Source organism: Pseudochaenichthys georgianus, chromosome 12 (assembly GCF_902827115.2).
Source record: "Pseudochaenichthys georgianus chromosome 12, fPseGeo1.2, whole genome shotgun sequence".
In the NCBI taxonomy this organism is placed as follows: Eukaryota; Metazoa; Chordata; class Actinopteri; order Perciformes; family Channichthyidae; genus Pseudochaenichthys; species Pseudochaenichthys georgianus.
In genome coordinates this window covers 10,564,921-10,590,950 of record NC_047514.1, presented here as the reverse complement: position 1 = coordinate 10,590,950, position 26,030 = coordinate 10,564,921, and the positions used below count along the sequence as shown (strand labels likewise).

The 26,030-nt window shown below is 40.7% G+C and overlaps 2 protein-coding genes across 2 annotated transcripts; one reads left to right on the top strand and one right to left on the bottom strand.

The window, feature by feature from the left end:
• Positions 1–706: 706 nt before the first annotated feature.
• On the top strand, positions 707–9,901 carry crkl (v-crk avian sarcoma virus CT10 oncogene homolog-like). Its single transcript, XM_034095724.2, has 3 exons — positions 707–1,951; positions 2,654–3,128; positions 7,479–9,901. Exons 1-3 carry the CDS (start codon positions 1,641–1,643, stop codon positions 7,611–7,613), a joined length of 921 nt encoding a protein of 306 aa, XP_033951615.1. The 5' UTR covers positions 707–1,640; the 3' UTR covers positions 7,614–9,901.
• Positions 9,902–17,741: 7,840 nt separating this feature from the next.
• LOC117455803 (T-box-containing protein TBX6L-like) lies at positions 17,742–22,378 on the bottom strand. The gene is made up of 9 exons (XM_034095383.1): positions 22,363–22,378; positions 21,617–21,764; positions 21,383–21,485; positions 20,596–20,760; positions 20,368–20,514; positions 19,152–19,228; positions 18,909–18,982; positions 18,049–18,241; positions 17,742–17,934 (listed from the first exon to the last, which is right to left on the bottom strand). Exons 1-9 carry the CDS (start codon positions 22,376–22,378, stop codon positions 17,742–17,744), a joined length of 1,116 nt encoding a protein of 371 aa, XP_033951274.1.
• Between the last annotated feature and the right edge of the window lie 3,652 nt (positions 22,379–26,030).

Below are 26,030 nucleotides of genomic sequence, written 5' to 3'. Positions count from 1 at the left end.
ACAGGAACCAAAAGGGGATCTTGGAAGTATATGAACAAATCAAATAGCCTTTATTATTGACCATAGTTGTTTTCCAAATGACTCAGTTTTGCATACTTTAATTATTTTAATTTTATATTACTTTATACACCTAAATAATTCAAAATTTGAATATTGTACGTAGAAAATAAGTACAAAGAAAATATGTGATTAGTTAAGTACAAAGTCGTTAAAAAAGGATATCCACCCCTAAACAACTAAAACACCAAAAGACTCCAAACTTGCATACTCCATACTGTATTGAAGTATCTTATGGTATTGCCACTGTTATTAGAATATAATACAACATTATTATTTTATTTTGAAACAAATGTTAGAGTTGTATTGTTAGTAATCAAAAGTAGTTTACTTTTTTCATATTTATGAACTGCACTTAGACATCGTATGCAAAAAGACATAGCAGGAACCTAATACAGGGTCTTGCTGCTATACAAAATAAGCCTATAGTGTATTTTGTAATGTATTGCTGGTTGTTTGCCCTGTTATGATAACATCACTGCTTTATCGTCTGTCATACAAAATGTTCTGTAGCTGTCATGGAAACATGATTGACACTTCACTCTGGGGGTGGAGGGGGGGCAGTCCATGGTCTCGTAACCCGCCCACCCCCATTTCCTCCTCCCACCCGCCACCCCCCTCCAGGCGTCAGTGACGTGCAGACAGAAAGCGGGACCAGCCCTCCCGTCGCCATTTTTCGGTCTCGTACTCGCACTTCTGGTGGCTCGGGTGAGGGGGGGGACGAGTAGCAATAAGGGAAAGTAAAATATTATAGAATCCTTAAGCCGGTATCCGTCGTGAGCAGTCGGGAACTCACGCGAGAGCTCCAGCCTACCGCGCGGCCACCTGAGATGCACGCGCAGGAGACAAGCCGCTGCTGTGAAATCATTTTTTGTGTGGAGACGTGTTGCGGGCCGCCATTTTTGTGATGTGCAGCCTCTAAAGTCGGCTCTGACTCGAGAAACGGGATTCAAAAACGCATTTCCATGACGTGTGCCTTACCATAAAATAAAGAAGATACAAAGTAATCATTTCGTGTCCGACTCGCGGCTACTAGCGACATTTTGCCGACATGAGGATTTATCAGATGAAAAACTGAGGCCACCTTTTCCGTTCTCTGACACTGACGGGAGATACATTATTAGAAGAGAGAAGCCCGGTGTTTTCGCGGAAGGCGGAACGAAAAGGGGAAGCTTCATTTATCATTTGTTGCTGCTTCGCTCTCCGTCGATGTTTGTCTGTCGTAAGTTGTTCAGTTTCTCTATTTTGGCCGCACAAACAATCACTCAGCCGTTGACTGCTGAACACAGGAACCACATTATGTTCCAAAGTTGGATCAAGCCAGTCGCAGCCTGTCTCTGAAAACGTCAGGTTGTTTTTGGTTTCCTCTTAATTTCTTTTTAAAATCAGAGGTCTCTGGAGCCTGCAGCAGAAAGCACTCGACACAACCTCTCAGGGCGACGAATGCCCTGCCCTGCATCTTCCAAATCCTCCAAATTGCTGTGATTGGCCAATCACAACCACACGTTTTAACTTATTGTCTAGCCTTTTTGGTTATCCTTTTTCTTATTTGTAGTCTTGTTACTAACTTATTTTGAACAGAAATGTCAACTGCTCGGTTTGATTCATCTGATCGGTCCGCCTGGTATTTTGGACCCGTGTCACGACAAGAGGCACAGAATAGGTTACAAGGACAGAGACATGGCATGTTTCTGGTTCGAGACTCGTCGACCTGTCCCGGCGACTACGTGCTGTCAGTGTCTGAAAACTCCAAAGTGTCTCACTATATAATCAACTCTTTGCCCAGCAAGAGGTTTAAGATAGGCGACCAAGAATTTGAGCACCTCCCTGCTCTGCTGGAGTTCTACAAAATCCACTACCTGGATACCACCACGCTGATAGAGCCAGCCCCCAGGTATGAACATCCCCCATTACCCCCCACCACTAAACCCATGATATTAAGTGTACACCATGATGAAGAAAAACATAACACTTGGGCCTCATATATTACCACCAATGGCTGGATAATCTAGGTTAAATAGCTTGGCTATTTTTATCAAAACCAACCCACTTTCAGGCTTACCTCAGTGCCCTGCTGAAATGCCATGGGGCATCTAGTTTGACACATTTAAAGAGAGAAGAGACATTAACACTACCCTCACACATACAGTTTGTGATTTATGTGTGGTTTCTCAACATATGATAAACAATCACTAGCCAAGACTTTGGTCAAGTTTGGGGTTTGCATATATACACGATTAGCCTTCCATTTTGGAACGAGCTACTAATGCACTGTTTTTAGATCTCTCTATATGTGGCATTTATTCCTATTTTGCTCAAAGACCTTGGAAATGAACATGGATATTCCATGTATGGTTTCTTGCCATTTAATGTATTCACTACATTAGTAAACATTTATACTCATGTTGTCCTTGGAGGTGTATGTAAATCACGTATGTAAATCAAACTTAAGCTTCTATTAAATGCCATTCAACAAGAACATCTGGAATGTATGTCCAGGCACTAGTCCATGTATTTCATATTCAGTTGACAATGACCTTTTTATGGTAACCCCATTATGTCTCCTTCCTTTGCCTCCTTATTGTAATCTCTCAAGGTACCCAAGCACAGTGAGCGGTCCCATCCAGCCCATGGGTGGCCCAGATGAGAACCTAGAGTATGTGCGGACTCTTTACGACTTCACTGGCAGCGATGCAGAGGACCTTCCCTTCAAGAAGGGGGAGATCCTGATCATCCTGGAGAAGCCAGAGGAGCAGTGGTGGAGCGCCAAGAGTAAAGAGGGGCGTGTGGGGATGATCCCCGTTCCCTATGTGGAGAAATTGGTACGACCTTCACCTCATCCTGGCCAGCCTTCCCATGGGTCTCGCAACTCCAACAGCTATGGGATCCCTGAGCCCTCCCACGCCCTCGTGCACGCCTACGCCCAGCCCCAGACTCCAACGCCGTTACCACCTGGCACCCCCGGAGCAGTTATCAGCCCTCTACCCTCCATGCAGAACGGCCCCGTCATGGCAAAGGCAATTCAGAAACGAGTGCCATGCGCCTATGATAAAACAGCTCTGGCTCTAGAGGTATGTGAAATGGGATTTCACTCAACTAAAATGTGTTTTGTCTATATCGTTTCTTAATGAAAGGTAGACTTCCTTGGTTGTTTTTAAAATATGGCTTTTTTGATTGAGATGAATTATTGTAGTCTACTAAACTAATCTTTATAAATGATCCAAAATATGGGGGAAACATATGGGGAAATGCCCTCAAACTGACCAAACATTACAATCAGTATATCAGATGAGTTTCAGCCATTTCATTTGGTTTGTGATGATATGCAATAAAACTCTATGCCAAGTTGTAGACAGCTTCTAATCGACTCAGACTGTGAAGCAGTGTTCTGATGCCCTCTCTGGTTAACTGTTTAAAGTGTGTTTCACTCAGCTTCAGCATGGAGAAAGTTAACCAAAAACAAGAGAAAATAAAGCGGCATTATTCATGTTATCCTCTGTGACTTTCTATTTTTTGAGCTGTTCAAATGGAGACAGTCCCCAAAACAACACATTAAAAAACGTTATTTAAAAAAAGAAGAAAGGGAAGGGCCCCGTTTATTTCACACCTAACACATGTCACTTTAGCACTGAATAATTTCTTGTAAGGTTAACCAGCACGCTGCATTGAAACTGTGGAAGTCGGTAGCTAATGAGAAAAGCGCTAACACAAGGCAGCGCTGCCACAGCCATGACGATGTGTGAAAGTGTCTTAAGATAACCTGCCGCTCTGCAAACCTCCAATATGTCAGGCTCTGCTGTGCAGCATCCGCTCTAGGTGTTGCTCTGGCATCATGCTGAATGCTCATCGAGTTGTTGTCGATTGATACTGGTGTATAACATTCATTGAAACTAAATGAACGTCTGCCACCTTCATTACTTGATGTTGGGGGGGGGGGACTGTGCTGTGGTGATACTGACTACAGTGTTGTGTCCTAATGTATACTTATATGGGTGATTCAAGCACCCGTTCCTCCTGTTATCTGGCTACGTGTTCCTGCTAGCTGCTAAAAGGGCAGCAGCTCTATTGCATTGTACGGCTCGATTGCATTTCTCAGCAGTGCACTCAATACAAATGTGCTCTGGCTGTGATAACATGTTGCAGCATGTAATGTAATGTATAATGTGCACTTCACGTATACACTGGGGCTCCAGCATGCTCCACTCTGATAGCAGTCTGAGCTGCAGCAGTGTCCTCAGGGGACAGATGAGAAAGAAAGGCATCTGGGCCTGTCTGTGGATGCAGGAAGTGAGCTACGCTGGTACTCAGGCCGTCCCTGTGACTCTAAAATGAAGTGTACGTTTGGAGCTTGAGCAAATGGTGTTCATGCTAAAGGTTAGACTGCTCCCTCTTACAACAATGTCCTGTCCTCTCTCCCCTGTGTTCCTTTTACCATAGCCATTAGCATCACCTCAGGAAATGCCTTGTTCAGACTGACTCTGTGATGTGAGCTGTACGGGTCAACCCGACATGTCAGCTGGCCCATCACTACCAATCTTTTCAACAATCTCCTCAGAGTGGAAACTCATTAAACTCAGAGTGAATTCAGTCCACTGATAGACATAGGGAGGGGATCAGAGAAAGAGGGACTGCACACAAATGTGCCAACACAGCGAGCATTTGAGAACTGAAACAGAAACATGTTTCTCTGTGGAATTTGTTCAATTCTGTGTAATTTGACGGTGTAGCGGTGACGTGGGTAGAGCTAAAGTGGAAGGCTGTTTGCGGGCAAATAAAGATTGTCCCGTGACTGCATTGTCTTCATCTACGAACCTGCATGTTTTATGCATGTTCAGTAGACTTTGGTGAGAGTGTGAAATAGAGTGAAAGAACTAGGGTTTGTGAGCACACTTGATTCAAATAGAATATACGAAATACTGTTTTTATTTTACAATTATAATCAACTCCGCAACAATGCATTTTGACTATATTCTCAATCCCTGTTACCTGTGTTCTACAAAAGTTAGCGATATCCCTCATCTGTGTTCTTAGTAGATTTAAGATAAGTGGTACTTCATTATTAATATTCATAGTAGCCTAGTTTCTAGCTGCCAAAAGGCACTGTTCTCCTTTTTAAAGGACCTGTCTCTAACATTAGGAAAATACAGAGTAGTGATTAAGATTCCACATCAGTGATAACAGCTGCGGTGAGATCAAATATTTAAATTGCCTCTTTCCATCAACATTTCTTAGTCCTGCATCACGACACCCCAAATGTGCTGCCGTTGTGAAAACTGTAGCCGAATTTCCATCATTTGCTAATCCTTTGAATAAAGAAAGGTACTGGTGTCACTGCAACAGTTTCACATTGGCTCTACGCCACCCAAAGGAAAAGCAAAAAGCATTGTTGATAAGATAAAGGATTTACATTTTCCTTTTTGAAGGATTATATTGATAGAAAGTTTGACATGGAAATGAGGTGTAAACATGCTGTGCGTCCAAGGACTTGTTTAGATGTGTCTGGATTTGTCTGTGTCATACAAGTGACCCCCCCCCCCACTGTGATGTCTGACTGTATGCAGGTCTCACTGTGTCTTATTAGTGGGACAGTGTTTGTGTCGATACACACATCGCCCGTGTTAAGGCTGAGGGTCTGGCACTGTCCTTCTACCCAACAGGACTGGAGCTAGCTGTAACACCTTAGTTAAGATAAAGTGAATGTTTTTCTTCTTCACTTCACGTAGAATGAAGGAATAAAGATGCTATCGTCATTGCATAAGTTCCCTGAAAAGTAGACTTGCATCGGGGGTTTCCTGCCGCTCAGAGTTATTTCCTGCTACTTGTGCATTATCAAAAAACATTTTCTATGCATCATTTTTGAAAATGGTAATGCAAATCAGCAGGCCACAACAGATGGGTCTGGCATAGATTAAGCCCAACGTCCAGACATTGTAGTAACTCTCCTGAATGAGTAGGGGAATGTGATTATATAGTGTTGTACAAAATGTGACAGAGGAAACAAAGCCCCTAGAAACTGGCCACTAGAAAGGAACCGGCAAGCCCTGTGGTCATTTTGATTTACTGCCCTAAAACTAGCATTGGACCGACAGCACATACCTCACCTCGTCTCATCATGTCTCTCTCTGTCGGCTCAGAATAGGTCACGGCTCACAGAAAAAAGCTTTTGGCTTGTGCCGCCGCTGTTTCCCGGCCCCTAGGGTTTAAGAAGAAGAAGAAGCAGCAGCGGCTATAAGTCATTATTTATTTACTTCACAGACAACTAATGAAATCGGGTTATGTGCACATTATTTTTAGGGTTTTGTTTTTTTAGACCGAAGTCTGCTTCACTTCTACATTCTTAAGAGTTGGATAGTATTCCTTTATTTGATTATATTTCCTTTTCCCATGATCACAGTAAATATTATTATTGCTCTGTATTTCTAATAACAAGATCTTCAACATGTTTCAACATTTATATTAAAACGTGCATTCATAACAACCGGATATAATTCAACACTTACAAATCGAATGGCACTTCTTTGTATGGAGCTGCATTTGTGTTTGCCATGGCGCGTCCTTGCAGCATTTCTTTTGAATGAAGATTTCGTTTTTTTTCTTTCCACGGAAGTTTTGTATGACTAAGTAGCATTCTTGTCATTCCAGGATTACGTAACAGATTAGGGTTACAGATAATGCCTGGGACTAGATGTCCTTGAAGCGTCGTTCTGAAGAGAAAGCCACACATGGCGTGCCTTCACATTCACGTTTCAATCATGGTTTTAGCGATGGAGATTTTTCCCTTCTAATCCCCCACAAAGAACATATGGCTTTAACAGATTGGGGTCGCATTCGATGTCACAACCCCGTCTGAGCGACAGCACTGTGCTCCACCACAGTTTAATGACAAAAGGCTTTTATTTTGAACGTGGTGTATTAATACATCCCTATTTTTTAAGCTCACATGTGCAGACGGTGTCGTTGGATGAAGGCTTTAGGATAAGCTTTGGCCACATTTTCATATTTCCTTGGACTATAAACCCAGTGCTATCTTTCTTGTGTTTTATCTGTGTGCATCTGGACAGTCTGCAGCCGTCACTCACCAGCTTACAGTTCACATCTGCATGACGGTTACCAACTTAGTCACTTAGTTGAAGTAGAGCAGCATCTTTACACTTAGGAATTGAGAAATAATTCAAGTAAAGTGTGCTATTTGTCAAGGGTCTATGATTCAACATTTCATTTCGCAACTCTCTTATATACGCAAAATATAACTCTGTTTTTAAGGATTTATTTTGTGAGTTTTATTCCAGAAATGTAAAAGTGAATGCTCTGCAAGGCATTCTAGTTTAACGTGACCATGAAATGTTCACAAACCGTTCTAGCTTACTTTCCAATCCAGATCTACTTCCCACAAACCCTGCTATTTGTCTTTCTGCCCTCAGCTCGGCGACATCGTCAAGGTAACACGGATGAACATCAGCGGCCAATGGGAGGGCGAGGTGAACGGACGAAGGGGTCTCTTCCCATTCACCCATGTGAAAATCATAGACCCCCAGAATCCGGACGAGAGCGACTGACCCTAGTGTCGGCCTGGACCCTCTCGCCAGTTATCGTCCCCGTACCTGAACCTGCTGGCCGTCTCCACCTCGTTCCCGCCAGTGTCGCCACGGTTACATGCTTGCCTGCTTGGGGCTGTACCATGATGGCGACCCCACCGTTGTTGCCAACCGTTGCAAGGCTTTCTGACTGTTTACAGCTTTGGACATTGGGTCCAAACTTAAAAAAAACAAAACCTGACCCCACTCCTCCCATCTCATTACCCCTTGACTTGGTTCCAGGTTGGCCGGTGTCATTTTGCATTAGTGTCCTTTTCATTTCCAGATCACTGGGTATCCGTGCGAGTGTGTGTGCGTATGTATTAAGTGTGTGTCACAATAGATATTTACCACATTACATTACTACATGTCTGTTTATTAGGTTTCTTTCTGAATATATGTTTGAAGTCTTGGGGAAAAGTGTGTTTTGTCGATGTTCGTACGAAGTAGGGAACAGCAACATCCCCACGGACTTGGGAGAGCACTGAGGCGACGAGGAGCTAACCAGCCGGTCAAATGTTATTTCTCCAAACAATCAAGTCACTGTTGTACCTTAACCATCTCACAAGCACAGACACACACACACAGGTATTGGCTGTGAGTTGTTCAGGTTGACAGTTTTTGTTTTTTTTAATATGTACGTGATGTGTGACTGGATTCAGGAGAGATGGGTTTTTGGAGGATCTAGGTTGCACCGTGACATTTTAGGTCCCATGACCCCATCCACACTTCCACCTGACTTTCAAGACTTATTTATCTTTGTTTAAAACGCATATTTCGGCCCTCTGTGATTTCATCTTTCTCCTATTTGTGCCACATGATCAACTCATGTTTTTTTTTGTTTTATGTGACTTGGAGATGTATGGTAGAGGGGTAACTTTGCATGTCCACTCGGTACCGCTCTCGACTGCCCTTCACATTATTTTGAACTGAAAATGCATTGGTTAGAGATTAGCAGGGTTTGTTAGTGACATCAGCACTAGTCGATACATTTCAACCTTCTGCATAGGAGTGTCAAGCTTTGAACTAAAGTCAAGTAGCAACAGCCTGCTCGCTAGCACTTCCCCACAAGCATCTAAAAGGCTAGCTTAAAAAAATGCATCGTCGCAGCATCGGCACAAAGACTGCGTTCTACTGAGGTGAGGGCAAAGGGCAGGAAAGGAGGACATTTTTCAGCAAGCCAATGAGAATCCCATTAATGCCTTTTTTTCAAGAGAGCAAGGTAAATGCATATTTTAGCTCATGCAATCCCACTCTCAATGTTACTCCTGTCAATTTAGTGTTTTTTTTAATTACATTTTATTCCTTAAATATTCGGTCCGTGCACAACTTTGTCTCATTACATTACATGTTACACGCTTGTATCCAAAGCGATTTACATACTCAATACTGTGGGCAATCCCCACAGGAGCAATTTGGGGTGAAGTGTCTCAGGGACACAACGACATGCTGACTGCAGTGGGGTATGAACCTGTGCTCCCCTGATCCGAACACCAACGCACTAGGCCACTGCGCCACACACCTCCCTACATCTCATCATGCAAATCCATCAGAGTGGAAAAGCATCTTTGTTCAGTCATTTATTCATTTCTGCTGTAAAGAATGAACCATTTCATCCCCCCCCCCCCCCCCCCCACACATAGTGCTTTCCATTGAAATCGATTACCGACCCTTCACTCAGAGTAATATTGTGCAGCTTTTAGTTGTTTCCCAACTTTGATCATGTCAGTTTATAGTCGGCTACTCATTGAAGCTTTTTTTTGTCAAAATGAGTGATGTTGTTAAACAAAAGTACGGACGGAGACATTTACAAAAGGGAAAATGCCTGCTGGTTGCCTCTGTGCATGACCTCTTGGCCGGGGAGATGGTCCTGCCTGGCCAAATGCTGCTTAATGTCATTTTATGTCCTTATTAAACCAAGGTTTCTCTTATTTGAATCCCTCCTGGTCAAACCAACCAGCGTGGGTTTTTTATTCCTCATCAAAATTAATGAAATGACTAATTAAGCAATACACCCTGATGCTTTCCTTCTCTTGAGGTGAACTTACTTTTCTCATGCTTCTGAGTTGTTTTGTAATGGCATTAACAGTATTACTGTGCTCTCTTCTCATATTCTAGGAAAGCCTGTCTTTTACTTAAGGATTGAAAATTGTGCCTTTTATTTTCTTAAACCATTTACATGTGTTAATATTTCCCATGGTTAACACCTGTGCTGGTATTGACCCTTTATGTACAGAACAAGTAAATAAAATTTACGTCTACTTCTTTAACTTTTTCTCGTCTCAAATCTGTCCTCTGCGTTGTGTTTTGGGAAGGTGGTTGGGGGGGGGCAGCAGCCGGCTTCACGGGTTGTGTATCTGGAGCACAGGACAGTTGCTCTCGCTCTAATTTTTGACAGTTCCAGTTTTGATTCTGGCTGCGCCCAGGAGGAAGGAGGCAATTAATGAATTTTAATGAAGTGCTAAGAAAAGAAAGTCAGCTGACCTAGAGATGGCTAATGGAAAACTTTTCAAGGGCAATGTTTCATATGTTGTAACTGTTTGTTCAAACTTTTCCAAACAAAGTACAAAAAACACACTTTAAGACACCAGGAGCTACAAAATAAGTTATATATTATGATAGTCCCTGCTGTTCACTAAAATGGCTTTGTTAGGTTAAGGACATACTCAAGGTTTGGGTTCAAATAGACCCTTAATGACAGAAAGCCCCACATGCTACCTCCTATGTGCTGATGCAGCAGCAAGCTACCTCCCTAACCTTATCCATCAGTACCATATGATGGATACGCTGTTTGATATTATGGGATTGTAAGACAAATGGATACAAGTATGGGAAGTCACAGCATCAAACTCATTTGAAATCACAACTTATTGGTTGACCGTAAAAAGACAATTGGAAAAAATATCAAAGCAATTCAAACTCAAGCATAGTGTAGCAGAGCTTTTACATACAGTAACTCCTATTTAACATAAAGTTAACCTGGAGCCAATCATAACAGCCAACATCCTCTTCACTAGTGACATGTTTTAGGTTCCTTCATTTCAGTATATGGTTTTGTAATTGTGTCTTTTACAGATATTTCCTGATAAGAGAAAGGATCTACTGTGCATTCAGTTTACGCTTAGGCTTTACCCCAGGAAGCCGTGTGTGTGTGTGTGTGTGTGTGTGTGTGTGTGTGTGTGTGTGTGTGTGTGTGTGTGTGTGTGTGTGTGTGTGTGTGTGTGTGTGTGTGTGTGTGTGTGTGTGTGTGTGTGTGTGTGTGTGTGTGTGTGTGTGTGTGCCGGGTTAAATTGTCATTAAAGCCAATCAATGTATTGCCTGAGACTATGATAGGCAGTGGCCGCAGTGAGAATGAACACAATGAATCAAAGTTAGCTGAGTCTGACCTCTCCTCTGGGCAAAGTGTGTGTGTGTGTGTGTGTGTGTGTGTGTGTGTGTGTGTGTGTGTGTGTGTGTGTGTGTGTGTGTGTGTGTGTGTGTGTGTGTGTGTGCGTGCGTGCGTGCGTGCGTGCGTGCGTGCGTGCGTGCGTGCGTGCGTGTGTGTGCGCGCGCGCGTGCGTGTGTGTTAATGGATGTACAGAACGGTCGATGACAGCCTTCCTACAGTCCATTACCGACACCGCCCTCACACTAATCGATGGAGCCTGCCATGCTGTGGAGAGGTTGGCACAAATAAAGGCTTTGCTGTCGAATGATATTCATAAGTAAACATAAACACACGTATCTTTTTTTTTATATTGCCATATTTTATCCAATATGCTCCTTTAGATATATTTTACTTATTTTTACTTATAGCTTTGTGAAGCACCTTGAGATTACATTGTCTTTAAAGTGTGCTATATAAATCAAATGTATTATATTACTTAACTCCATTTGATCAAGGTGAGCATGCTAAGTGATGCCCCAAAATCATATAAGGTACAGACACTATGACATTTATTTAAAGTACTTCTTGAAATGTTGATATATTATACTGTGCAGTTGTTTCTTTACTAACCTTTTCAAAATTATACTTTGATGTTTTCTCTGATATTTTCAAAATTGTACAATTTTTTTAACTAATTGTTAAAAAATAATTGTATTTATAATTGTATTTATTTACCTGGGTCCCCCTCCCCCCTTATATAAAATGTAACTTTTTTGCTAAGGGTCCCTCCTTATAAAAATGATACTTATCAAAACATATAAATGTACTTAGGTAAGGGTCCCTCCTTACATAAAAACGTAACTTTTTTTGGTGAGGGTCTCCCCTAATGTCCAGAACTAACTTTATTGATCCGGGTCCCCGCTTAAGTTCAGAACTAACTTTTTATTTATCAACCTGCTATACAATGTTTTGTTTACAAAATGATTGACATACTTTACTATGCCTTTAAAGGTAACCTATCATGCTATTTTTAGGCAATAGCATGGGTCTCAGACATATACAAAATATATAAAAAACATGTCTATGAAGTGTTTTGGTCAAAAAACCAAACAGATCACCCATTCTAGCCATGCCTCATATCCCTCTATTTCTCTTCCTGTTACGAAAGTGCTGATTCTCAGTATAAAGCTTCTTCTTTTTCTTTAACTGAAAAAATAAATAAATAAGAGGGGGCGGAGCTTATGCCAGCTCATGCGGGGCCTGGCAGATACTGTCTAAAATGCTGCGGTGATGAAACGCAAGGACATAGGCGGAGTTTGACATTTGCGCTTGGGGGGGCAAACCTTTTTTACTGACGTCAGTACACAGTCCCAACTATTGCGTGGGGTGCTACGGATACAGTAGCAATAAAGCCAGCGTTCACAGCACTGAGTATGACTTTTCCACATACGAACACAACTCGTCCCGTCATGCATGCCTCATGCCCGCCATACACACACACACACACTCATATGGAAGGGGTGGTCTCTCCCCCCAACAACAGTGCATTACATATGTAAAGGCCGCTACACACCAACCTGAGACCAAAGAACGCGTATCGAAGGCGTCCCGACTTTTACGTCGCCTGCGTCGCTTACGCCGCCCGCTTACGAACACACCACAAAGACTTCAGTCGACGAGTGGTAACTGTCCTTACCAGCAGGCAGCGGTAGTGTGTATTCGTTATTCAAAAGAGGCAACAGCCAATCAGAGTGATTTCTTTGGCCGACTTTCTTTGGCCGCGGGAGGTGTAAAAATGTGCCGTAAAGCAATGACGGTGCGGGACACACCAATCTGATTACGGCGCCGCGAATGCCCGACTGCCTCTGACGGCCTCTGACTCCCAAAATCGGGTAGGTGTGTTAGGGCCTTAAAATCATAACTGTGCACATCTTATACTTATTTGATAACTACTATATCCCTTGGTTACTTGAACACGCTACAATGTTATTAACCAGTGTCATACTTAGGGCAGAAGTAGACGCCTTAAACGTTTTAAAAATCGCTGCATATCCATTACTGCTAATTATTGTAATACAATAGCTGAATCACTTGTATGCAAAAAAAAGCGAGGGAACTTGTGTCCTTAATCTCATACGTCACACACACACACACACACACACACACACACACACACACACACACACACACACACACACACACACACACACACACACACACACACACACACACACACACACACACGTCATAACATGCGACTGCTCAAAAATGAAATTATTTCAAACAGATTTGTATTGTAACAATCATTATATTACATCTATTAAAATATTGATTTACGAAATATTTGTATTGGAACAGTTTTAGACGTAGTAATGCTGTAACATATTTCAGCCACTAGGGGGGGCAATGCCCCCCGCAAAATCCGCCTATGCGCAAGGATTATTGGATCAAGGATTATTAGATCAAGGATTATTAGATCAAGGATTATTACTGTATTAGTATGGAGCTCAAAGGCTTTCTCTCTTGCCGGTTATACCACAAGGTGAGTTCCTTTTTATATCCTGCTTCTTACACAATGCTCTCTCCAGTACAGCTTAGCTCTGAGTGTTAGTTATGCTTGCTATTGTAAACAAAGACTATTATGTCCAAAACACGTCGGGAATTGTTTCTGATACAGCGACGTTTCTGATAGTGCCGTGGGTTCACCATCCGATATGACGTGATTTACATCATATCGGATGGAAAATTTGGATCAGCTCCCGTTTTTAGAGATTTGTACACAGAGGAAAATATGGTTTTATTTTCTGACGCTGCGTGACTTCCCTGGACCCTGACACACCGGGAACACATATTTATGTATAAAAGACATCAAAAATGGCATTTTGCATGATAGGTCCCCTTTAACATCAAAGGCCATTACTTTTTCCATTACATTTTCAACATATAATGCTATGACTTTATTTCATGATATTTTTAACATATTATACAGCAAGGTGGGAGCAATTTGGGATGGACAGATGGCCAAGGATTCCTCAGGAAGCCCTGGAGGTTAATCGTAGCATCCTGTTATCAGGATGTTCAATCTTCCTCAGAAACGCTGTGACTGAAGCCATATCTGCTTCAGGTTTTGGACCATCCACAATTTTGACTCTTTGTATGTTTTTTTTTACAGTGATGATAAAAAGAGTATCCCGCAATAACATGTGATTTGAGTGCTCTAGAAAATGATCTCCGTCTGCTCCCTGAAGCTGTATACATGTCCCAGATATGGCTTCTCTCTCTCTCTTTAAACATTTAACACACAGACGTTCCAGCCTTCTGCTGGGGAAACTATGCCAGACTGTGATGGTAATTTTGTGCTATCTGTCTGTCATAGCTTTATCTGGTCCGACACGTTGCTCTCGGAAAGTCTATCCATTCCTTTGCTCTTTCTTCCACTCGATAAATAAATATGCTCTTGTTTTTTGCTTGTGATCAAAAGATTCAAATAAAGTAGGAAAAAAGCATTTTTCTGGTACATTTTTAGATGCACTGACATGACAATTGGTTCTCTCCATGCCACAATGCTGCTTCCCTGGATATCTTCAAGTCTTCATTAAAAACTCACCTGTTCACCATGTCCTTTGACCCCTAACCTATCACAGTCCCCCTGCTTCCACTCCCCCAGCTATTTGTTTAATTTTTACTTTATTATTTGCCCTTCTTTTTTGTTTGTTTGTTCACAAAGTGGCCTTGTGTCCCAAATTGAATCTATTATTATTATTATTATTATTATTATTATTATTACCGACATATGGATGAACCCTTGACCTGTGTTTTAGCTCCACCAGCAGGTCAACATTTTAAAATATCCAGTAGGGTATACTGGTTCCCAGAAAATGTATTCTAATGATCGATGCTATGCTAAATTCAGCATATTACTATCTTCATTGTTAGCATGTTTGCATCCACAGCACTGGGCCTAAATACTATCTTGCAGAGCTGTTAATGTAGCTGTTTAATTGCTTATGGATTTAAATTAGGGATGCTCCAATCGATCGGCCGATACTCACTCTCTGCCGATCGATCGGTGCTCTCTAAAAATGACGATCGCGAGAGTCGATCGCATAACGTAAAATGTTGACGTAAAATACATGACACTTTTCTCTGTGCAAGCCAAAACAAGCTCGCCAACCAGTCTGGCAGTATTGTCCGAAAATGACAATAAAATAGCGGTATGCAACTTGACAGAGCAGAAGTCCTGCAGCTCCACCCGCTGTGACGGACCGGTGAGCGGAGCAGACCACACATTAAGAGTTAGACCTAACACACTTAGATATTGTATCTACCTCTGGAACAAGCTAAACTAGTTATACATATATTTATTCTTCACTCTCGGGTCACTCATTACTGGATCAGTGAGCTGCATGAGATACTGACGGGCTGTCAGGAGACAGAGAGAGGGGGAGAGAGGAGAGAAATGAAATTCCGCTCATTTCTCCCGTGTTATTATGCAAAGTTAATGTAAACTTGAATAATGTACTTCATTTGAATGTAATAATTATGTTGGTTGTTGTTTGTGGAAGCGCCAGTGAATGAGCACCATTATCTGAGTTTTAAACATCACTTTAAATGGAAGATCCCTATAGGCCCCGCCCACTCGATCGGATCGGCGATCGGTATCGGCCGATACTGATTCCGGCGATCGGCCCCAACATTGGCGATCTGAGCATCCCTAATTTAAATGTTATGTATTCACAAAAGCGTAAAGCATTATGAATAGGATTTAAAGACACACAAGGTTATTCATTTATTTCCTCAGGATTTATTGTGATAAAACTTTCCTTAGCCATTAAACACAAACATACAATGTTGTCATTTAGGATGCAAATGCTAATTCTGGCACAATATAATGGCGCATTTCCATTGCAGGGCCTCGCTCGGCTTAGTACGGTATAGTTAGGCCTTGTTAGGACTGGCTCACTTTATGCTGCGTTTCCATTACAGTTTAGTAGCTGGGGCAGTAACTATAGTAACGCAGTGTAGGCGGAGCCGTGACGTCATCTTCAATGTGAACCACAGAAAAACAACATCAGCCGTTAGCTGTTAGCACTCAAGCTCATAGCTCCTCATATATGTACAGAAACTTAACAAAAGTGAAACAAGTACAAACCACAGACTGCCTGTGTCATGGCGAATACAGTCCCTGGTTTATAATGTCTGTAGGCCGTTGTTGTGAGTGTGGACGGTCGGAGCATATACAACGTTAGCTTAGCCGATCTCCATTCAGAAAACACACATGTTAAAAGATTTTCGCCTGCCGTCTGTCTGCAGACTTGTCAAAGCATCAATTCATGGTTTTTACTAACCGGTATCAGTATGTTGTTACTTCGGAAACATTTTGAAACGTTTATTACAATTAGATCACGGTCAAATATGTTAATTTTGTTGTAGTTGTAGCCCCCTTGCTAGCGATTCTCTCTCTAGTTTAGCATACTCAGCCCGACTCAGCCTGGTTGTTGGCCCGCAAAGAACCTCGATTTTATGGGGCCAGAAAAACTGTGAAATAGTACCCGCTAGCCGGTACTACGCCAAGTGGAAACGCAACCAAAAACGGGCCGTCCACGGCACGCTTAAACCGCGCTCCGCACTGTAGTGGAAATGCGCCATAACTTGTCTGATATGACTCTAAAAATATATATTTTACATTTTGTTGTTTAACAGAAGTAAAGTGGATATGCATTATCTTCTGGCCCTTTTCCTATTATTCTTGCTATAAGCCGTAGACAAACCCAGAATCATGAGGTTTTTCCAAACATGTTTTTTTACATAGGGTATCCCTTCATCAGAGCTGCAGATTAAATGTCACACTTATTTCCCAGCTGACTGTATACAGACAATACTTTATATATTGCATTTTAAAACAATACCTATATATTTGTTAACACAGACAATCATGCAAGTTGTGACTGAACTAGCACATGTGTGATCAGGAATATAAATCCTAGTTAATAAGTCTTCACTTGAATATGATTATTGTCTAATTAAGAGACAAAAGTTAAAGTGAACCTCACAAAAAATACAAGCTTTTTGAAATACACTACATTTTTTACACAATTGTACAATGTTATCACAAACTGGAGTGACATGTCAGTCAGTCCCAAGTCTGCCTGTGACACAGTGACAATATTCCTTCTAGACTTTAGTGCAGGGGTGTCCAAACTACGGCCCAGGGGCCAAATGTGGCCCGCGGACCCTTTTGAATCGGCCCCCAGCAAATTCAAAAAGTATAATGGAATATGGCCCACAAATGAAACTTGTGCTTGTCTTCTGTCTACTTCTTAAATATAAATGTAAACATATATTACACAGTAGTAATCATGTGTTAATAAGACCACTTTTCAAATAAATTCAGTCAATTAAAGTTGGAAACATTTTCTAACATATCTTACTTAGTTGATAAGAAAAAAGCCCAATGACTTATTTACATAACAAGCTTGAAATACACCCTTCTTATTTCTCCTTATTATAATCAATCTGAGGCTTCTGTTTTAAGGGATGATCTGCCAACACTCACAAGCAAAATGTACCTACGTTTGATTGATTGCTAACTTATAACTGAACTTATGAGGCAATATAACTTTAGTGAGTAGCCAGGCCCTTCGTATATTTTTCTGTATGTGGCCCTCGGTGAAAACAGTTTAGACACCCCTGCTTTAGTGGTTTCATCCCCGTTAATATTGTCACCATATTGAAAATGGTCACTAACAAGAGTAGGAGAAGAGCGGATACTGGCTCCAATCCCCAGCCTGGCTGTGGTGGTGAGGATAATGGTAGTAGCCATGTTGTTGGGAGGTGTGTTCAGCTGTGGAGAGTGGATGATGTGGAGGGTGGAGGAGAGAGTGGGCTGCATCTACTTCATTGGAATGCAGCGGATATCTGGCGTACTCTAGAGATCTACAGGGATGAAAGAGTGATATGGAGGTTACATGTCATAGATCGCCAGTTTGCATTTTATTTTTCTCTACTGTCCATTGGATTTGATCTCATCTTGGGAATCCTAAATCATACCTGTAGGGCTGGTATGGCACGGATGCAGGCACCATCTGTTCTTCACAGCTGTAGTCGTACTCCTGCGGCTCCAGGGGCTCGGTGTGGACACTCTCCTGCTCCGATGAACAGGCTGAAAGGTTGTGCTCCTTCAAGGGCTGCTCATCCTTCCCCACCTTCACTGACTGAGAGGTGGAGGGCATCCTCTGCAGGCCTGCGAGAGAAATACAATGATCAATAAGACTGGCACGTTGATTTAAATGAATTTTTGATTTTATTTGATTAGATTTATTTTGAAAGTGTGAAACAATAATACAAACATTTAACATGAGAATTATTATACAGTACAAAATTATTCAGTGTCAAATTGATATACATAAATATTACTGACTCTAAATTATGTATAAACAAATAATCTACTTATGTATAAACAAATAATCTACTTTATTACACATCCGAAAAGGGGTGGGAAAAAGTTTACATTTATTTAACCCCACCCCTTCTCCCAAAAACGAAATATTTTTTGTTCATTTCTTTTTTTCTTAAAGAAATACATTTGTTATTGAAAAAAAACATAAAACAACAAATAAATAAACAAACCAATAAGCATATAAATAAACAAACAAATACATAACAGAGGTTAATGATATTCAAGAAAAGATAAAATAACAAACCAAATAAATAAACTGCAAACACTCAGTTATGATTAAATAACGTCATCCCTGTATCTTAAAATCGTGTCCTTATAACTTTTTTATAACAGTTTTAAGTTCGGACATCCCTTGAGCTCCTCATTTAAAGGAATACTTCTCCTTCCTAGGAATTTCATCTCTTGCTGTTTGAGAAACACTAAATCATGTAAAAAAAACAGAAAGGCTTACCTGGAGGACTGGTGCAAAGATCTTCCCTCTCCAGTTGGGCTCTTTTCACAGGAGAGCTTCTGTTGGAACGACACCTGAAGAAAAATATAACAATTATTTTTTCACTATTCTGCCCATTCTGATTATATGTGTTTATATTGGAATTCTACTGTAATGAAAGAACATCTCTTTTAATTCAAATCTATATGTATATAATGTAAGACAAAAACAGGAATATGTATACGCACGTTTATTTATTCTTACCTTTTGCTGTGGGAATGAGTGCCTCCCTCCCTAAATCCCTTAGCGAATGGGTTGTGGTCGATCTTCAATTTGGTGATCTTTAAAAGGCAAGAAGAGATAGTTGTCAAACTGTTTGGGGGCTCAGATCCTTACAATAAGTGCAAAAAACATGAAGAATCAAACTTCGAACAACAAGGAAAGTGCATATATATTCACTTCAAGAAAGATCATACCATAGTAAGTGCTGAAGAAGTAAGAAGGCCTAAATTAACTCAACAAGTGGTTTGTCTTTTGCTTCATCACTCTTAAAGGTCACCTATTATGCAAAATCCACTTTTTCATGTCTTTTATGCATAAACATGTGGGACACATGTGTAAAGAGAATCTGAAAGTTTCAGGAAAAAATATTTGCTCACTTTTTGGCCCGATCCATTTATATAAAAACCTGTCTGAAAATGAGCTGATCAGATTTTAGCCACTTTATGATGTCATAACGTTTTGTTGGCTTGTTTAACCTCTGAAGCCCGATGTTGTTGATATCAAACACAACAATATTGCACGAAACTGTGTCTCAGGGCTTCTTAACATTTAACAACCTATTAATGTGTCATACTCACTTAACGGGAAGAAACTCAGCTACCAAAAAATATTAACAATGTTTAGCTAAACAAAACACAAGGGTAATACCAAGCCTCTGAATTAGCACTAAGTGAAGAAATGCTAACGCACTTAGCACATAACTCACGGTAGAGATATGTTATACTTCATGCTATCTGCACAAAGTAAATATCATATGAAAGCTGAGATTCCACAGATTCCATTGGTATAAGTTTCATAACTGACCAAAACTCACGGCAGCGAAGGCCAGGAAAGACAACACAGAACTTCACTTTACGGGGCCAAAACGGCAAATACGTCTTACCTTTGCTGTTTTCTGATCAAAAGTTGTGTTCAATGGCATTACAACGCATATAAACGCTGCTGATGGTTAATCCAATGTCTCTGTGTCCCTTTGAAATACTGATAATCCATCATAACATTTATGGGAATAAACTTATTTTTCATTAGACTGTAACAGAGCTTTCGGTTTTGGGCAAACTGCGTGCGCATCACTCTCACTCCTCAATGGTAATGTTTAGATTGATTTAGGAACACTACAGAGACATGTTTTGTATATATCTGAGATGAAAAAGAGTATAATAGGAGACCTTTAATGTGTTGTTAAACTGCTGCATACCTTTGGGTTTTGGTAAGCGGTCACTGTAGTGAAGGTGGTCTCTGGGAAGGAGAAGGTCTGGAAGGGGCCCCAGCGGACGGTGTAAGGACTGTCTGCCTGGGTGATGTGAAACCTGGGGTAGTAGCGATGCATAGAGTGCACAATGATCTGATGGGTAGAAGAGCAGAGTGAGTACAAAGCACATTCGGTATGTTTAGTTAACATAGCATGTGTGTAAGGGGGCCTTACATGGCCGTGCTGGTCCAAGGTGTTGTTGGTGAGCTTCATCCTGAGAAAAGACAATGGCTGCTTCATCCAGTGACTTCCTGGGGCAGGGGAGTCTGGATGCATGTATGTCCGACACGGGGGCTGGGGCTCTGACTTCCCCGCCACCTCCCACTGCTCCTTTTTCCACTACAGAGAAATGGGGGATGGATGAAAGGTTTATTTATTCAACAAGAGAAAAAATAAAGCTGAGGTATTAACAAATGTTTAGTCTATACATCTTATAGATAGATAGATAGATACTTTATTGATCCCAATTTGGGAAAGGTTTGCGTTGCAGCAGCATAAAAACACAATGCAATGTCTTAAGATAAATTAAGACACAGAAATAAACAGTCCAATATATTTCAGAAATATAAATACAATAGCATTACAGTTTTCTGATCATGTATGGAAACAAATAAATAAATCTCTGTTTAATAATTTCATAGCACCTTAAAAAACGCATCCCTATCTCTACTACATTACTTTCCCTTCTTTTTTTACAAGTGTGTGCTAAAAGCAATATCTGTGACCAAATGGGCCATAGCAGTTAGTGGCTCCTCATTCACAATAGTGAATAGAAAGGGATGCTAATTGATTGGGCCTCCAGCTGTGAATGCACAAACAGGAAGCAATGAAAGGCTTTGAAATGCAGCGGTGAACGGCCCACAGTGGGCAGGCCGCAGACTGCTGCGATTTACATACTGCTGCTTTGAATCCCCAAATGTTGTGCCTACAGTACTCAAGTGTGTGTTACATATGCATGTACCCTGTATTTGAAGCTGTCTGCAGGAACCATATCTATCATGATGACGTAATTTGCAAACGGTTGGAGCCCTGAGAGTCTGATGCTGCAGTATGGAAACATTCTCCTGAAAATAAGAAGAAAGTGAATTGAAATGTTTTTATAAAAGCAGGAAATGGCTCTGAATCTCAGTTTTGGTGGTCTTTGTGATAATTAATGTATAGCAGGCTGGAGGACTTCAGTGGGTAGCGTTGTTACCTTCCATGCTTTGTTATTATCATCTCTGTCCCGCTGCTGTGGAAGGACTTCCAGAGATCAGCGCTCTCCAGGGTCATCCTGATGCAGCCCTGCTGGTATGAGTCAGCTGTCTGAGGGGAGCGGGGCATGCTCAGATGCAGTTTGGAGTCTGTGGAGAAAATACACATTCTGCTAAATCGGATGTATTCATTGTAACTGTGACTGGCTTAGCAGTTTATAGGAGTATTAAAAACAGGACAAATATATTCAGCAGGACTTGAGACAACTCAGCATAACTCAGCATAGTTTTGCATTTTAAATCTCAATTTATATTCGAATCAGTAAACATTTGAATGAAGGTGTTTCCTGTTGGTTAAAACCCAGACAAAGCAAATTCAACAACTAATTGATGAGGCATGGTCCAATGCATCTTGCATTTGGCAGAATCAGAATATACCAGAGAGAGAGAGAGACTGAGTACATGATTACTCCCAAAGAAGGGAAATGTACGTTGTTACCGCAGAAAAAGTGCCAAAGACAGCTTAATGTGACATATGTTACATGCATAAAAAAGTATTAAAGTTAAAAAATATATATATATATATAATAAGAAATAGAATACAATTAAAAAGTTACACAATTTACAAAAATACACACCCTGTAACAGTTCTGAGGATTTAGCAGCCAGGTATATATTGCACAGTTATTAACGGAATATATATATATTGCACAAATAGCACACATTGATTAAGATCATCATCACTTACCAGAGATGTGTTGCATGGTACTGTGTCCTCCTAATATCAACAGCAACAGAAGTCCTGAGAGAGTCCTGAGTGCTGCTTTCAGATGTTCTGACACTGGAGGTAAACACACTATCTTTGAAAGCTCTGAGCCTTGAACTTCATTGGTCATCACAGAAAAGGGTGGGGTCTAAAGAGCAGGGGGTGAAGAGAGGGCAGGTAAGATATATCATTTCCTGTTGCCAATAATAAAACCCATTTTCCCTACCATGTTATAGATATATACTCTATTGATCCCAATTATTTCGTAACAGAAGCAGCAGTGTGTTCAGACCAATACAAATACCTAAAAAGTGGAATAGAGAATTAACAATTAAAAATAAAATGTACATGAAAAATATTGTATCAAATACAAACAATATAAAATATTCTGGATAATTGACCGTGACAAAAGTAGCCGTGAAATATATTGGTTTTAAAGAAAATATTTTGAAAAGTACAGAAATATAATCACTTAAATGGGATAAAAAGATGATTTCCAGGGTAAAAAACAACAATTTCTTCTATGATTTTGTACCCAAAGACATCATAATCTACTTTGGGATGATCTAGCCGTGCTCCCATATGTCCTAGGCCTGAATGCATACAATATTCTCTCTCATTGGGTCACAGCTGAAGGACAGTGAGCTGAATTTGTGCCCGGGGGGGTGGAAGAGCAGACAAACAAGTCCCTTCCTGGCAGCTCTGGTTGTGTATTGCAAACAAATCGTAAGATTACAGAGGTGATGGGAGCTGTGGCCTTGACAATGCTGCTAATCCTATGAGGCCATTTGGCCCGGCCCCCCCACCCCCTACGGCCTCCAGTAGTCTGGGAGGAGAGGGTCTCTGAAGGTGCCAGCAGTTAGCAGCCCGTTAACATGAAAGACTGATGGGAGGAAGGGAAGAGCAGCAGTGTGGGACTTGAGAGGACAATGTTCAGAGTTTACAGCCCAATTAATTAAATCCTACATGAGTTACATCGGGGGCATTTCTTCTTTGTTTAAATTCTAGTGAAGTCTCAAAGACAACTGAATATTCCAGGCTGGTTTTGGGGGGAAATGTGAATATAAGATTATCAAAGCATCCTGAATAGTACCATTTGGTGAAAGGTTCATACATATAAAATATGGATCCTAAGGGTCTTGAACGTAAGGACGTTTGAACAAGCTATGTAGAATATATGACACTGTCTGACCGAGGAGGATTTCTGCAACCTTAAAGCTTCTCCAGAAAAAAGGAACAAAAACTAGATAAGGGCTTAAACTCTGCCTATCTTAAGTATCTGTAAAAAGACTATCATTGTTTACCATACTTCTAGAGATGAAGAACATAGTAAACAAAATGTCAAAGGTTAACTCATGGTTTAACTTTAGTGTTGCTAGTAGCATGCATCACAAATAGTACCTTAGTTTAGATATTGTTAGATTTGTTTGACCTTTAAGAACTCAGAGAGCTCATAGTTGGGAAAGCAATCCAGACCAGCGATGACAAAATAGTGCCTCTATGGTGTAAAAAAAGTAGCGTTAATACCAACTGGACATTAACACTCAACACTCTCTAGAACGAGTGTCTTGATGCCTTTGTGAGGCCTTTCTGCTCTGACTGTGGGCATGTTTGAACATTTCTCCTGTTCTTAAATCAACTTCAGGCCTGCAGATGGAATTCAGTGTTCCTGCCTGTGGCGTGTGTCACCTCTGCAGCTCTGCTACAAAGTCAAGTTGGTGTATAGAGGAGGATATCACTAACATCTGCTTCTTCTAATAGTGTTTCAGCATGATTTGGCACTGCTGTAATGGGAATGCAAATGAAGTACAGTGAACATTTTTCATTGGATTTGTGTTACTTCACTGTTTGTAAACTGCAGATCACAAGATATTAGATATGTGTTGGAAGTAGTATTTCCCTTGCATTGCATTTGTTGTGTGTCTGGTTTCGGTGCTGCAGTAAAAATAACTCATGGCACAGGAAATGGTGGTGGTTTCGACAGTTTCGAAAAGTTAGAGTAAGCTGCAGCTGGAAGACGCAGTGCATGGCCTCGGTGGCGGCAGTTCAGAGGCATGAGGGGGAAGATGAGTGGCTGGATGGGTGAGGTGAATTATCTGAGGTACACCCCAAAGAAAGTCTTCTGAAACCCAGGAGAAGAGTTGTGTGTTTGTGTGTGGAGGCCAAATCCATTACATCTTCATCTGTGTCAGACTGAGATACAGCACGAAGATATCCTTGTGAATCTGCTTTGTAACATTTAAAGCAAAGTTTAATTTATTTAACACAATCGTATCCCTAAAATTGGATCCAGAAGTCATGCCCGGACATACTAGCCTTTGCTGTTATGTATTCTTCTTTCTGTGTCTCTCCAATCCCTCATATGTGTAAACCTTCTTGGTAATACAACTGATTCTGATTCTGATAAAGCACCACAATTCTATTTTTCTATCAACTTTTGAATGATGAAGACATTTCCAGAAACCAAATTAAAGTTGAACTGGAGCTCTTATTTGCTAATACTGCCACCTAGTGGAAATGTCCTCATAAACTCTGAATGAGAGCTAATAATCCATCTACTTATACGTTATACATATACACTATTGCCTTGTATTTGGGAACTTTGATTGGTAATGCCCACAATGCAAATAAGATGAATAGAAAAATACCAATGCATTTTTCTAATAACCCAGACGAAAGAGGCAAAGTTAACAAGGTTTTAGCAAATTTGTATGAATAATGAGTAATAAATACAATCACATATATATAAATGAACATGTGAATTAACATTAAAATAAACTTGTGTATGAACTATAGTAAGATACGATGATAGAAAACATTAATAATGATGATGCAAAACATTTAGAAAAACAACTTTTCCTCCCATATGTAATCTTGAATACATTCACACGTATTGCCGGGGGATTGAGAAATGCCTGTAGGAAATCAGCAGTTTCTGCACACTGTAATTCCCCGGTCTGCTGAGCACGCTGTCACATGCAGTTGGGAAAATTAACTTTTCTGCACCTAATATAATAATGAAAATAACTCTCTCTGAAGGGCCTTTAACAACACATAATGCTCTTTAACTGGAGCAAACATGTTATTAGGAGGAATGCAGTTACCAAAGACATTCTGAATTATTGCAAAGAATGAAGACGTTTATATCTATCAGTTTCTACCCTGCACTTTCATTATTGGATTGTAGAGAGGTGTTTTGGCAGAGGCTTAAGGAAAACATGAAGGTTGAAAATTAATCTATTCATTCTCACTTTGGTGGTAAAATATCATGTTTGTGGTTTAGATTGACCTGAAGACAGGTAATATGTCTACACAGGAATTCACTGAACATGTTTAAGTTTAATGTATTACTTTTTGTGGGATCCCTTGTGAGGCTGCTGACACCTTGTTCATGTTCAGGTGCATTCATGTTGTTAATACAAAACAGAACGTATACAAGGAAAGAAATTAACAGGCAGGAAATTAAATATACTGCAAGTCCTCGTTCTAGTTATTTTAAAACGGATGTTTAAAAAGATTTTCATGTTTTCAAGGCAATAATGACTTTTTAGCGTGGTAAATTACAGGAAATTGAAAAGAAAGGGAAAGAGAAGAGAAGCTAATGGAACAATTTAGCTGAATACATTAGAGGAGTAAAGGAGGGGGCAAGG

What these genes read in the sequence shown, in the direction of transcription:
- LOC117455803 (XM_034095383.1), bottom strand. An exon ending in ACTCATTCCCACAGCAAAAG is followed by an intron (nt 18,983 to 19,151) that starts GTAAGAATAAAT and finishes ATTTTTCTTCAG; the next exon opens with GTGTCGTTCCAACAGAAGCT. An exon ending in GTGCCATACCAGCCCTACAG is followed by an intron (nt 17,935 to 18,048) that starts GTATGATTTAGG and finishes TCATCCCTGTAG; the next exon opens with ATCTCTAGAGTACGCCAGAT.
- crkl (XM_034095724.2), top strand. Translation starts at nt 1,641, where the DNA reads ATGTCAACTGCTCGGTTTGATTCATCTGATCGGTCCGCCTGGTATTTT. An exon ending in CTGATAGAGCCAGCCCCCAG is followed by an intron (nt 1,952 to 2,653) that starts GTATGAACATCC and finishes TAATCTCTCAAG; the next exon opens with GTACCCAAGCACAGTGAGCG. An exon ending in AAACAGCTCTGGCTCTAGAG is followed by an intron (nt 3,129 to 7,478) that starts GTATGTGAAATG and finishes TTCTGCCCTCAG; the next exon opens with CTCGGCGACATCGTCAAGGT.